Consider the following 13,941-nt stretch of genomic DNA (forward strand, 5'->3'; position numbering starts at 1 on the left):
ACAGCAAATACTGACCAAGTATTTGAGGGTTGAGCAGCAAACTCATTGGCTACTGATACAGCAAGAACCAATCAGCTGTGCCCTATAGAGAATGATGTGATTGCAAGCAGATTGAATCAGCCTGCACCATCTAGTGGTTCATGACAGAACTTTGTATATAATGTCAGGAGTATGTTTAGTTTCATTGTTATTTTTGTTTTTGTTTTCTTTGTTTTTTTTTCCCTGTTCCCATTTTGCCTGTGTCCTGGTCGTTATTAGTTTCTAATCTATCACGCACCTGTTTCTTTTCCAGTTAATGACCTCGCTGTATTTAAGAGTTGTATTCAAGCCCTTAGATCCTCTCAGTTTCTTTGTTCAGTCTTGTTTTGTCTACACATGACATATATGCTTAATGTATTATGTAAACATTTTAATGAACACCTCATACTAATGCAATTAATGACCAATAAAGGTTGATTTTCCGAGACCTGATCTAAAGTGAGAACTATTTACGGTTAAGTTGGTAAAGCATTAAAAAAAAAAAATTAACTTTAAATATTTTGTTAATTACAGTGACAATGAATGAAGAACTCTACGGAAGAGGATTAGGGCCAAGCAATTATAAAAAAATAAAACCATCTCGAGATTAGTCATTATAATGCGAGATTAAACTCGTTAAATTTCGAGAAAAAAGTCGAAATACAATCTTGAGAATAAACTCATTACATTTCGAGAATAAAGTCGCTGTGTTTCGAGAAAAAAAACTCGTTAAATTTCGAGAGAAAAAACTCGTAATACAATCTTGAGAATAAACTCATTAAATTTTCGAGAATAAAGTCGTTGTGTTTCGAGAAAAAAAGTCGAAATGAAATGTAGAGAATAACGCATTCGATCAGAGTTCATTGCATACGAGGCTGAATCCGGTTACTTATTCGTTTGTTAGGCTACTTATTGACGCGCGGACCTCCCCTTTAAATGACGCGACGCTCCCCTTTAAATGACGCACCCTGTGTGTATGGCATTGCTCACACCAAGCTCTGTTAGAAATGAATGAAGAAATTCTGCATTTCTCAGCCATATGTAAGGGTGCGTTAAATCCGACTAAAGGGAGTAATAGAGCATATGTTGATCTAGTGGAAACCGAAATATTGGCACAAATTTCTGTAGGCTACCGTTTTTTTTTATGGACCGTTAAAGTTTTAAATGGGACAAACAAATTCAGAGTCGCCTTCTTGCGCCATGGCTGTTCTTTTACTTTTGAACCTTTTACTGTGGAATTATTGTTTTATGAAGCTTTGAACTTGACACATTACACAATGCACAAAGAGCAGTCTTGCATTTTCTGCATAATTCATGGCGCTGTTTCTCACCCGCCTATAGTGTGCATTAAAGTGGACATTATTCCATGATAGTACAGCTCCTCCTCTAGCCGACCTAGACGGCTTTGTTACTGAAAGAAAGTCTAAAATATAGCTTGACTAAGTGATCCAACTCTGCCATGTCCTCTATCAGTAGGCTATGCAATGAACACTGATCGAATGCGTTATTCTCTACATTTCATTCTCGAAACGCAACGACTTTACTCTCGAAATTTAATGAGTTTATTCTCACGATTATTTCGAGGTTTTTTTTCTCTAAATTTAACGTTTTTTTTCTCGAAACACAACAACTTTATTCTCGAAATGTAATGAGTTTATTCTCAAGATTGTATTTCGACTTTTTTCTCGAAATGTAAAGATTTTTTTCTTGAAACACAACGACTTTATTCTCGATATTTAATGAGTTTATTCTCAAGATTGTATTTCGACTTTTTTTCTCGAAATTTAAAAAGTTTAATCTCGCATTATAATGACTTTAATCTCAAGATGGTTTTATTTTTTTATTATTGCTTGGCCCTAATCCTCTTCCGTAGAACTCACTGTTTGTATATAGCCTATTAATTTATTAACAATATAGAAACTACAATATAAACTATAAATTAACTATTGTTTGCAAATGATTTGTAAAGTATTATATTACTGTATACTTAAGTTCATATAAAGTGTTACTATGCTAGCTATGTAATTTATTCCTGTAATGTCAAAGCTGAATTTTCAGCATCATTACTCCAGTCTTCAGTGTCACATGATCCTTCAGAAATCATTCTAATATGCTGCTCAAGACACATTTCTTATTATTTTCAATGTTTAAATTGCTTAATATTTCAGTAAAAACCATGATATATTTTTTTAAAGGATTCCTTTATATTCCTTTGTTTATATTCCTTTGTCAATTTAATGCATCCATGCTGAATAAAAGCATTAATTTCTTTAAAAAAAAAATCTATTTTAAACAGTAATGTACAATAGCATAGTTATTCAACCATGTTTATCAGTGCAAATTTTCTGAGCAGTATGTGTAACCAAACGCTAGCTTGTTTTCACACACTGAAGCTTTTCAAAATGAGTCCGAACAATTCAAATGTCATTTTTTAATGCTATTTTGGGCTGCCTATTTTCTCTTTCAGAGCAACTATTGTCATGACAAAGCAATGTTCGAAGAGAGCAAAGCAAGTTTGCTAAAGTTAGACATGTTTATAGCTAGCTATCTGAATAACATTTTCAGTTAAATGTCAGAGACATTTTAAGATTTGTAAGCAGCACAATAAGAATGCACTTAAGCATACAGTACACTCTTTAAAAAGTTCAATATGGTTTTACATAGAAACCTTTGGCTCTTGACTCAATTTTAAAGAATCATGCCAAAATGCCAGGTTCTATATAAGGAGAAACTCTATATAAGAGTTTAGATGATTGCTTAATACTTTCATGTGTTTTATAGTGATAAAGTATGTTTACAAGCTGCTTAATACATAACATTTAGTTACAATTAAAAATGAATTAAAACAAATTATATGAAGCACCTGACAGAACCCTTTAAGGTTCTATACAGTATACAACCTTTTTTCTAAGAGTGTACTTGCATAGAATATGTTTCTGGCCTTACATTAGTGTAAAATCTATCTTGCATGAGCGTAAGCACTTACATTAGGGATGATAGGGGGCGTCAGTGTCCCCTTCCTCAATCCGTCCCAGTTAAACCCTTCAAACCATCTGTGGACACATTCATTACATAAGATTATTCATAAACTGTATCAGCTAATTTTTCGAGTTCGTGTTTTAAAGCGAATGTCAAACTTACTTGTGCTTCTGGATGTCTTTAACACCGTTTTTCAAGTTTCCTAGTCTTTCAGAAGGTGTGTCTCTGAGAAGAAGAAAAAAATCTGCATTGGAAAGCATAGCTGATTGACAGCGAATGTGTTTTTATAGTGTGATAGATACATACCTGCATAGCTTTTTGATTAGATTGGCAGCATTTTTGGTTATTTTTTTGGGGAATTCTATCATGTCAATGCCTCTTAGAATGATGTTGTATGTTTTCATTGGATCTGGTCCTGAAAAAGGAGGACTGAAAAATAGAGTAAATTAAAAGATTTAAAGAAAACATTACTTTTGCATGTGTAGTATGAATTAAAAATCTTAATATTTCATTTCTTTTTAAATGAACCAGTGTTTTCAAACACGTGGAGCTCTGTCTCTCACCTGCCGGTCAGTAGCTCGTACATGAGGATGCCGAGGGACCAGTAATCTGCGGAGATGTCATGTCCTTTATTCAAGATGATCTCTGGTGCCACATACTCTGGAGTACCACAGAATGTCCATGTCTTCTTCCCAAAGCCGATCTTCTTAGCAAAGCCAAAATCCACCTTTAAAGGATTTACACAAGATTTTAGGTTTCATGCTTGTGAAATGCTTCATTGCTTCATTGCTTTAACAGAAGCAACGTCTGAAATCTTTAAAGGGATACTTCATCCAAAAATGAAAGTCCTCTCGTAATTTACTCACCCTCAAAACTGTATGACTTCCTTTCTTTTGCAGAACACAAAAGAAAATATTTTGAAGAATGCTGACATTTCTCAAAATATATTTTAAATTCCGCAGAAGAAAGCAGTTTGGGATGACATGAGGGAGAGTAAATGATGACATAATTAAAAATTTTGGTTGAACTATACCTTTAAGTGGACCAAAAAGTGAACGGAGAAAAAGCATCCAGTAGACTTTGTATTCACCCTGTCCCTGGCCTTGCAAGACCCTTTGGTCCACTTTGAGTGTGTGCAGTTGACAATTTTTTTTTACTATGCCTCTGATTCTGTCATATCGTTTATTCAAAGATTACAAAGTGAACGTGGAGCATTTTGTGTTCAAAATGCAAATTTACAAACTTTCAAATGACTTTTTTGTTTTAATTTTAAACAGTGTATCTGTTCTCCTTAAACTTATTTTTCAGAAATTTTGCTTAAAATGCAAGTGGTGCTCACTGCAGAGCCCAATGACGTCCAGACCTAATTGGTGGAGTTATGTTAAGCGATAGGGTTATAGGTGGACCATTGGCTCTGCAGTAAGCGGGCTCTCGGAAAATGTGTTTTATCTTTTTCTTCTTCTAAATACCAATTGGTTTGATATTGTGTTTTCTAATGCAATGACATTAAAACACTCTTAAGTGTAGCTTCAGTTTACAAAATATATTTTTTAATTACTGTACTTTAAAGAAGCGCAATGTTCTAGATGGTTATTATTGTCCTTTCATCCTCATGCAACTACTAGAAGGTGAATACTGGGTGTCTTTATGGCATCCTATATTCACCAGTTTGGCGTAGCCTCTGTGGTCTAGTATCAGGTTCTCTGGTTTGAGGTCTCTGTATATGATGCCTTTGGAATGCAGGTAAGCGAACGCCTCCACCACACATGCCGTGTAAAACCGTGTGGTTGAATCATCAAAGTTTCCTCTGTGATTAGGAAAGAAACAGGACTGTTTTGTTGTTGAAATCCAGACAGCAACCATACAAGAAAACAAAAAGTGAATAGATAAGTGTCACCTGTCTCGGAGGATAGTCCACAGTTCTCCACCTAAACACGCCTCCATTAACATATAGAGGTATTTACTGTCCTTAAATGTCCTATAGAGTCTACGAAAACAAGAGGAACAGTGTCAAAATGTGATTTTACAAATGCAAGTGTTGAAATACATCTACATTGTTGTCACATGTCTGATGTCAAAGCAAAAACTACCAACATTATATTTGAGATAGACAGGGTTATTATTGTTAATTATAACTAAAACCATAAAAAAAAAATTCATTACTTGAAATAAACAAGCCAATGCAACATTTCTAATTTTTGCTTAAAGTTGAGGTACTAAAATAAACTATATATTAACATATTCACAAAAAAATTAAAACAAATACAATCACAAGAACGACTAAAACTTGAAAATTAAAACAGAAAATATAAAATTAATTATTTTCAAAATATAAACAAAAACTATAATAGTATATCAATGATACTAAAATATAGCACTGCATATAAACCACTTTAGTCATTAAAACTGCAGTTTAATGTAGTATGTGCCTGGCCACCGGAGGTACCTGACTATAAAATCTGAATGCGCCTCCTGCATAATTAGTTTCTCTGATCGGATGTGCTCCTGCTGCCTCGTGTCCACGATGTGGCGCTTCTTTAGGATCTTCATTGCAAATGTCTTCACCTCATCACTCTTGAGCTGCACCTAAGAATAAAACAAGCGGAGATAGTGTTTTGTCAGACACACACAAATCTAATCTGAATGAATGACTATGATGAACTATTATAATGAAATACTCTATATGATCAAAAAACATTTAAAGAAAAAAAGTGCACACTTTTACATAATAAACATAAATATTGCATTGAAAACATGATGTTCTGTTACCAGTTCAACACGCCCAAATCCTCCAACTCCAAGAGTGTCGATGATGTTGAAGTCAGACAGGTTGAGGTTGGAGAAGAAAGCGTTCTCTACCTCATATCTGCATTTCAAAATCAGAAAAAGGAGGATAAATGTACAGTTATTCCCTCTGTCAGTCTAGCAGGACAACCTGCAAATTGAATCCCATGTCATTTTCATCTTCAAGGTCGTCATCCTCTGTCTGGAAACAGCTAGATCATGATCAATGTTTCAATAACATGTATAAGGGGAGGCTGAAAATTAATTGTGACTTTCCAGTGCAAATGCAACCAACAGGGTTTTAACTGGTAAGAGATCAAGGATGAGTTTGTATCAGTTCACTTTCATAAAAATGTTTTTGTGCACCACTGATATTTGCATTCTAATTCCTTAGATGTCCAAATGGCATACGGATACTGTAACATTGCAAATAAAACTGTGGTACGGTAATATTTTCCTCCTTACGATCAGTGCTTATGATACAGAACTGGACAATCAAATTCCTTTGCTTGAGTTTTGGCCATTGACACGATTGAGCTGCTATCTGGCTTGGCAAAAACTGCTTTGTAATGTCACAGAGAGGTTAAGACTTTCCATGCAGACTGCCAGGGGTCCTAAAAACCAGCCCGTGCACTCGAAGTGTGCTTCAGTTATTATTCAATCCCTTTCACATGATCAGTTATTAGGCTGGCAGGGTCAGAGATGTGCATTCAGGCTGCAGAACGAGGCATGGATCAATGCACAAACAAGAGTAACACATTGTAAGAGTGCAGATTGGGAAAGAGGCATGGATACAAGCCAAAAATCCTGTAAAAAAAAACTGTAAACAGAAGAAATTCATTCCTAAGCTGAAAGCTAGAGATGTTAAATGTCTCACACCACTTTCATAGAGAGAACAGCAGGACAATCAAAGACATGACCTGTAAAATATAAAATAAAGAAATAAAATATATATTTTTTTTATAATATTAAATATTATTAGATAACATTTTATTAACTTGTGATAATTTGTAAAACAAATATTTTAATAAATCTAACCTGCATAATGTCTAATTCAGCCCTTAGTCTAAAATAAATTTGGAGGGAATGGAAAGAAGTTTCTAAAGTTAATTGATGAATCAGGTTTTGCTCTAAAGATAGAGAATCAGATTAATTTAAATCATATCTACTGATTTGAAGTCTACTATGGCAAAATCATCTCGTCATACACAAAAGCTTGCCCTCTGAAAGTGACGTTTGTGACATTGGTGCTAGTTTCCCGTCATCTTTTTGCTCATGCACACTGATAAAAGCAGCATTGTCATGGATTTCACATTTCTGCTGGACAATTTACTGATATTTTATGCCCCAGGAATCAACAAAATCAATTTTAAAATGTCTTTGATTAAAATATAAACCTTGGAGGCACTGCTGATTAAGCACGTGTGATGCTGGTCCTGGCTCCTGGTTTCTGGAATTCATTACAGGTCAACTACAGAGTGGATTGTTGATTGACAACAAGGTTGCAATATGGAGCTTTATGGGTTCTCTATGGTCAGCATCTATTTTGCAATGCCTTGATTTCCAGTGAACATGCATTACTGAAACATTTAAACATTTAAATGAAAATGTATTTCTTTAGCTGAGGGATAAGTACAAATTATTTGTATTATGGTTAATAATAATAATAATGTTCCTGTGAGTGTTTGTGTATTTATGTATATTATTTATGTATACAAAAGTTCATTCTAGTTTTTATTCTGATTGGCTGAGAGCCTTTTCCAGCCATACGATATTCTACCAGTATCACTACAGGAACCGTTTCACCATTTTTATCAATCCGATTGCAGCATTTCTCTCATGGCGGATGAGCAAACACTTGTGCCTATGGCCGAATCATAGCCGTGCTGATATAGAGCGATATCGCATGGTTACAGTTGTAATCAAAATTATTCAACCCCATTGCAAATCAGGTTTACTAGCTAAATTTACAGACTTTCAGCTCTTTGCAATGAACAAATCAAACAAAAGTAATTGAAATATCTCGACACAACAAATGTGGTTTCCGCAAATCCAACTGAAAATGCAACTTTTAATAACTTATGCATTCTCAAAATGATTCAACCCCTTTTTGTATCCTGCTCCTTGTTTGTGAAGGGCGATGATATCTGCTCTTAACTTTTTGGACCATTCTTTTGACTAATGAAGCCCTTGATTAGTTGCATCAGGTGTGCTTGAGACGAAACCTGTTTTGCAGATTTGTGCGGGTGTGAGGGATTCTATTCAGGGGGTTGAATAATTTTGAGACTCCAGAAGTCGTTAAAAGTGCCATTTTCAGTTGAATTTGCAGAAACCACTTGAAACATTTGTTGTGTTGAGTTATTTCAATTACCTTTGATTTGTTCATTGCAAATAGCTGAAAGTCTGTAAATTTTGCCAACAAACCTGATTTGCAATGGGGTTTTAATCATTTTGATTACAGCTGTATATACAGGGGTTGGACAATGAAACTGAAACACTGGCCAGTATAGTTTTAAGGTTTCACACCTATACAGTATATGCACAGCCTGGTGGCCAATCCTCACTGATTTTACATTCCATCAGTAAGAGTGAAGGTTGAATTAGCTGAGCAATAACACAGTTGTGCATACAATATTGCAATCCACACAACATATTGGGAGACATATCAGAGTTCAAAAGGGGACAATTTGTTGGTGTGCGTCTCACTGGCTCATCTGTGACCAGGACAGCAAACCTCTGTGGTGTATCGAGAGCTATGGGATCGGACAGCGGTTAGGAGTAACAAGAGGATGCAAGAGGAAGCTATCTGAAAAGGAAGTCCAGGTATTAACCCGGATTGTATCCAAAAAACCTAAAACCACAGCTGCCTGCCCAACTCACTGCAGAACTAAATGTGCACCTCGACTTTCACCAAAACTGCTCGTCGGGAGCAATATTTATGGTCGGGCTATATAGCCAAACCTTTGGTCACTCGTGGCAATGCCAAATGTTGGTTTTATTGCTACCAACGGTGCAAATCTGTCGGAGATACAGTGTGGTAAAGCCCCAAAGAGGCTTAACACCCGGATTGTTGTGTGCCCAGAGTAAAGCACTGGGGTTTATCAGTGATGGTTTGGGCTGCAATATCATGGCATTCCCTACTGTGCTTGATGTGCATGTCACTGCCAAGGACTACCGAGCCATTCTGGAGGACCATTTACACCTAATGGTTCAAATATTGTACCCCGAAGGGGGTGCAGTGTATCAGCGTGATAATGCACCAATACACAGAACAAGGCCTCTGACAGAATGGTTTGATGAACATGAAAGTGAAGTTGAACATCTCCCATGGCCTGCACAGTCACCAGAGCTAAATATTTTTGAGCCACTTTTGGTACACTGATTTTATACTATAAATATGGATTTTAGGGTGCATGGAGAGGTGGAGTTTGTCATTTTATGCCATTGGCAGCACCAAATAAAAACACAATCTGTTTTGTTTTAGTGGTCCAAAAGGGTCAAACATAACATTAGCTCAGGCACCTGTACCTGTTTAGTTGAACAATGAAGGACAGGGAGTGTCTTGACTGTTACTTGATTGTTAACAGTCATCATTTTCGCAATTCTGTTTGGTGCCACTAGTGATGCAGAAATGACACATGTATAAGAGAGTTGAACGCACTCGTCTCATTAGAGTGTTTTCTATCTGTCAGTGTGGCAGCTGGAGATTTATTCACAGGTTTGTAGTTTAGATCATTGGGGACACAGTGAAGGAGGTGACAGTTGTAGATGTGTCTTAATAAACTTTCATCTATGACAGTCACACAGACTACAGGCACCTCTTCATTATTCATCAGCAATCATTTACATTGCAGATGAGCAGATAAGAGGAAGAAAAGTTTCTATTTCGGTTCAGATGACACTGAATGAATTTTTCAAGTGGGAAATTAGTTTCTGAGCTATCCCAGAATCCCTCTTTCTCTCTGTGTATGATATTCTCTCTGAAATGTGATAAGGTTTCACATTTTTCTGTGCAGATTATTTTTCTCATCGCCACACAATGATTGCGTCACTTCCTCACAATGTTTCTTCTGTTTATGAACAGTTGCTGGTTGTCTTCTAGCACAGTGTAGTGAACAGCACATTTCAGGGCCCAGTTTACAGCCGAGACCCTCTGTGTCCGTAACAGTGGACACAGGTTTGCTACATTTTGAATGTTTCTGGGTGGACTAACACAAATAAACTGTCCAACGCCATCAGATAAAGATGCTAGGACAACAGCCAGACAAGTAAATCACTACAACAGACTTCTTATTTACATTTCTAGAGTTACAGTAAATATCCTTGAGCTGCCCTTTGACAATTGCATTGTAATGGTTGCCATACTTCACTCACTTAGAGAAGGGTGACTCACATGTGATGTGAAGTGACCTACCACTTTTTACTGTTCAATGTTGTTTGAAATGAATGCTGCTTTTTTGAACCTCCTATTCATCAAAGATTAGGAAGGAAGATATTTTACTTTGTGTACATTCCTTTTTCCAGAATTATTTTGTTAAATGCAATACACTCAACAATATGTGATTTGTTAATTCTCTTGAACCTTTAAGTACATATAGATACATTATTATTTTGATGGCTGCAACACACTCCAAAAGAAACTTGATACAGAGGCATGTTTACCACTGTGTCACATCACCTTTCCTTTTAATTAAACCTTTTAATCAGTTGGGAGTTTTGCCCAATCTCGCCTGACACAAGACTTCAGCTGCTCAGCGGTCTGTGGTCATTGTTGTCTGATTCTCCTTTTCATGAAGGGCCACACATTCTGAATAAGAGACAGATCTGGACTGCAGTTGTTAGAGTGTCTTCGAAACCACTCGTAGCACATGCAGAATGAGGCTTAGCATTCATTGTCTTGCTTCCCAGGCAAGATGTAATCTTATAATAAGTCTGTACAATCCCAATATTTGCCTCCACTACAATGGTACCTTCACACGTATGCGAGTCTCTCATGCCATTTGCACTGATGCACTCTCATACCATTACAGCTGTTTGCTTTTGTACCTGTCACTGATGAAAGTCTGGATCCCTTTCGTCTTTGGGACTGAGAACTCAATGTTGAAATGTGAGCTCATCTGACCACAGCACACATTTACACTGGTTTTTTGGATCATCTGAGATGAGCTCGGGCCCAGAGAACTCTGTGGCATCTGTGCATAGAACTGATGTATGGATTTCTCCTTGCGTAGCAGAGATTTGTGTTTCATTTCTTGATGCAGCGTCAGACTGTGTTAAGTGATAACAATTTTCCAAAGTTCTCCAGAGCCCATGTAGCAATATTTAACACAGTAGCATTATGGTTACTCATGCAGTGCCATCTGAAGGCTCAAAGGTCAAGCACATTCATCAGAGGTTTCCAGCCTTGCCCTCTGGAATCCCTGAATCTTTCCACAATATTATGTATGTTAGATGATGAAAAACCTAATTTCTCTGCAATCTTGCATTGAGAACTGTGATTTTTTAATTGTTTGACACTTTTTTCATGATATTTGGTACAAAATGGCGAGCCATGGCCCATCTTTGCTACCAAAGACTGAGTTGCTCCTTCTATATCCAATCATGATACCTTCGCCTATTACCAATTCACCTACTTATTGTGGACTGTTTCAAAACAGTTTAATTTAGATATTCTGTAATCTGTAATCCAACGTTTCAGGAGAGTTTTGCAGCCATCAAAATTGGTTCATAATTACAAAAAAAAAACATTAAGTTGGTCAGTGAAAACACTTTGTAGACATAATTTTCCAAACCATAGTGTTGATCAAAAACAAGATTGCTAATGTTTTACATGCAAGAAACCTTAATTAATATTATAAACTGACCTCAAAAAAGAAAATATATAAAAAGGTCTACACTTCAGAGATGATTTCACCTACTTTGCTTTTGCCTCTGCATCTTCACAGCCTTTGTTGGATACGTCTTCCAGACCTCCAATCAGGTGTTTGTATGAGCTGGAAAGATTGGTAACAACAACAACATACTTTGAAAGATTTCATCTTTATGACAAATGTAATACCGTTCAAATGTTTGAGGTTGGTATGATTTTTTTTTTTGGTTTCTGAAAGAAGTCTCTTGTGCTCACCAAGGCTGTGTTTATTTGATTAAAAATACAGAATAAACAGTAATATTGAGAAATATTTTTACAATTTAAAATTAAAATGTAATTTATTCCTGTGATGTAAGGCTGAATTTTCAGCATTCTTCAAAAGAACAGCATTTATTTAAAATAGAAATCTTTCCTAACATTATAAATGTCTTTACTGCCAATTTAATGTGTCATAAATTCTTTTTAAAAGAACTGACCCCAAATTTATGAACGGTAGAGTAGATTTATCAAAGGCTGTTCCCTGTGAGGTTTACAGCGGTCTGTATGAGAATAAGTTAATCGAAATACTTTTCTCCAGTCAAAAAGCAGTGCGACAGTTGCATTGATGTCCTTATTGGGCTGTCTTACAACTGACAACACTTTTATTAAAGACATGTCTACATATCACCACAATAAATCTTTCAAAAATGTAACACATTTTAAGTTGAAGAGTGACTCTAATGACTCTGAATAATTTCATGTCTCTTTCATTATTTAGAAAGTCATTCCTTAATTATAGTGAAAAATGTATATTTAAATAAAATACTGCTCATTAAAATGTAACAATCAACTGTCACACAGATGGCTGATAATTTGAGTCTCAATCAGACAGGAATGAGAGTTTTCCCAGCCGGAGGGCACATACTATATGTACTATATACTCTCTCACTCTCTCTCTCTCTCTCTCTCTCTCTCTCTCTCTCTCTCTCTCTCTCTCTCTCTCTCTCTCTCTCTCTCTCTCTCTCTCTCTCTCTCTCTCTCTCTCTCTCTCTCTCTCGCTTATTGACACACGCGACACTTCAGCTATTTAGGCTGAGCTTAATTTATTGACTTTAAGGCAGTAGATAAGCACTTCAAACCCATAGACTCTGTGTCCCTCACACACACAAATAGAACAAGCAGTGTAAAATCCACAGATGTTCAACGAACTGGAAAACTTGGAGTGAGTTACTGCTGACTGCTGGAATGACACGTGTGAAGGTTTAAGCAGCGTATATAAAGAAACACATTTTCCACAGGATAAACGTTGCATATACTCACTCTCTGTCAATCACAAGGCATGACTGTCTCTGCTGCGATGACATTAGCTGTTCTGATGTCCTCCCTGTTCAAAAGACACAGATGCAATACAGAGAAAAGTCATTTTATAATGCTCCGATACGTTTAAAATCAGTATACGTATTATAAATGTAAACTAGATGAGTAAAGGAAACAAACTCTGATGTTGGCTTGACAAAGCCTTGTTTGAAAGTTTGAAATAACTTTGAAAAGCTTGGTTTGAAAATTTTTACTTGAAGTCAATAAAAAGTTATTAACGTTTTAAAATGAATTAGCATGTTGATAGCAGAATTAGCACATTGCTAGCATGATCTAACACATTGATAGTAGGGATGTGACGGTGAGGATATTTTTCCACCGGTTAAATTGCTAATTTGAAAACGAAAGTAAAATGCACACGTCCGCACTGGCATTCAGAACGGTGTGGAGCAGAGCGAGCATTTTCAATTAATTCATATGGAAGTTGAGCTTCCATAGGAATGAACTGAAAACGGAATCATAATCCCATTTTAAACATTGCTAGCATGAATTAGCATTCTGCTAACATATTTTAGGATGTTGCTAACATTAATTAGCATGTTGCTAACATGAATTAACACATTGCTAACATGATTTAGCAGGTTGCCATGTTTTAACACATTGTTAGCATGATTTAACATGTTAACATGAATTATCACATTACTAGCATGAATTAGTACATTGATAACATGAATTAGCATGTTGCTAGCATCTCCTAAGCTAGTTGCTAGGCTTGGCTAGTGATAGATACTTGGTGGACGAAGCATAAATACTCTATTAAATGTTTTGACCCCCTCAATCAAAGTCTATGGAACTTTTTGTAGTTTTGATTGTCCGTTTAACGAAAATCGCGAGTCTGATCAGTTAGAAAAGAGACAGCCTGAGACAGAACAGCCTGTAGGTCTGACACGAGTTTGGTGGTTGTAGCTTTAAAGCTCTAGGAGGAGATACTGTTT

The 13,941-nt window shown here is 36.2% G+C and overlaps 1 protein-coding gene across 1 annotated transcript in view; it reads right to left on the reverse strand.

Annotated features, from left to right (window-relative positions):
• prkg1a (protein kinase cGMP-dependent 1a) overlaps positions 1-13,941 on the reverse strand; it is a 94,355-nt gene that overhangs the window by 7,385 nt on the left and 73,029 nt on the right. The window contains 11 exon segments of the mRNA XM_081350775.1: positions 3,005-3,071; positions 3,160-3,222; positions 3,304-3,426; positions 3,561-3,724; positions 4,663-4,804; positions 4,895-4,984; positions 5,444-5,583; positions 5,767-5,863; positions 11,700-11,774; positions 12,950-12,970; positions 12,972-13,013. Of these exon segments, the coding sequence (XP_081206901.1) occupies positions 3,005-3,071; positions 3,160-3,222; positions 3,304-3,426; positions 3,561-3,724; positions 4,663-4,804; positions 4,895-4,984; positions 5,444-5,583; positions 5,767-5,863; positions 11,700-11,774; positions 12,950-12,970; positions 12,972-13,013 (1,024 nt within the window).

This window comes from Scardinius erythrophthalmus (assembly GCF_964197995.2).
Source record: "Scardinius erythrophthalmus genome assembly, chromosome: 21".
Classification (NCBI taxonomy): domain Eukaryota; kingdom Metazoa; phylum Chordata; class Actinopteri; order Cypriniformes; family Leuciscidae; genus Scardinius; species Scardinius erythrophthalmus.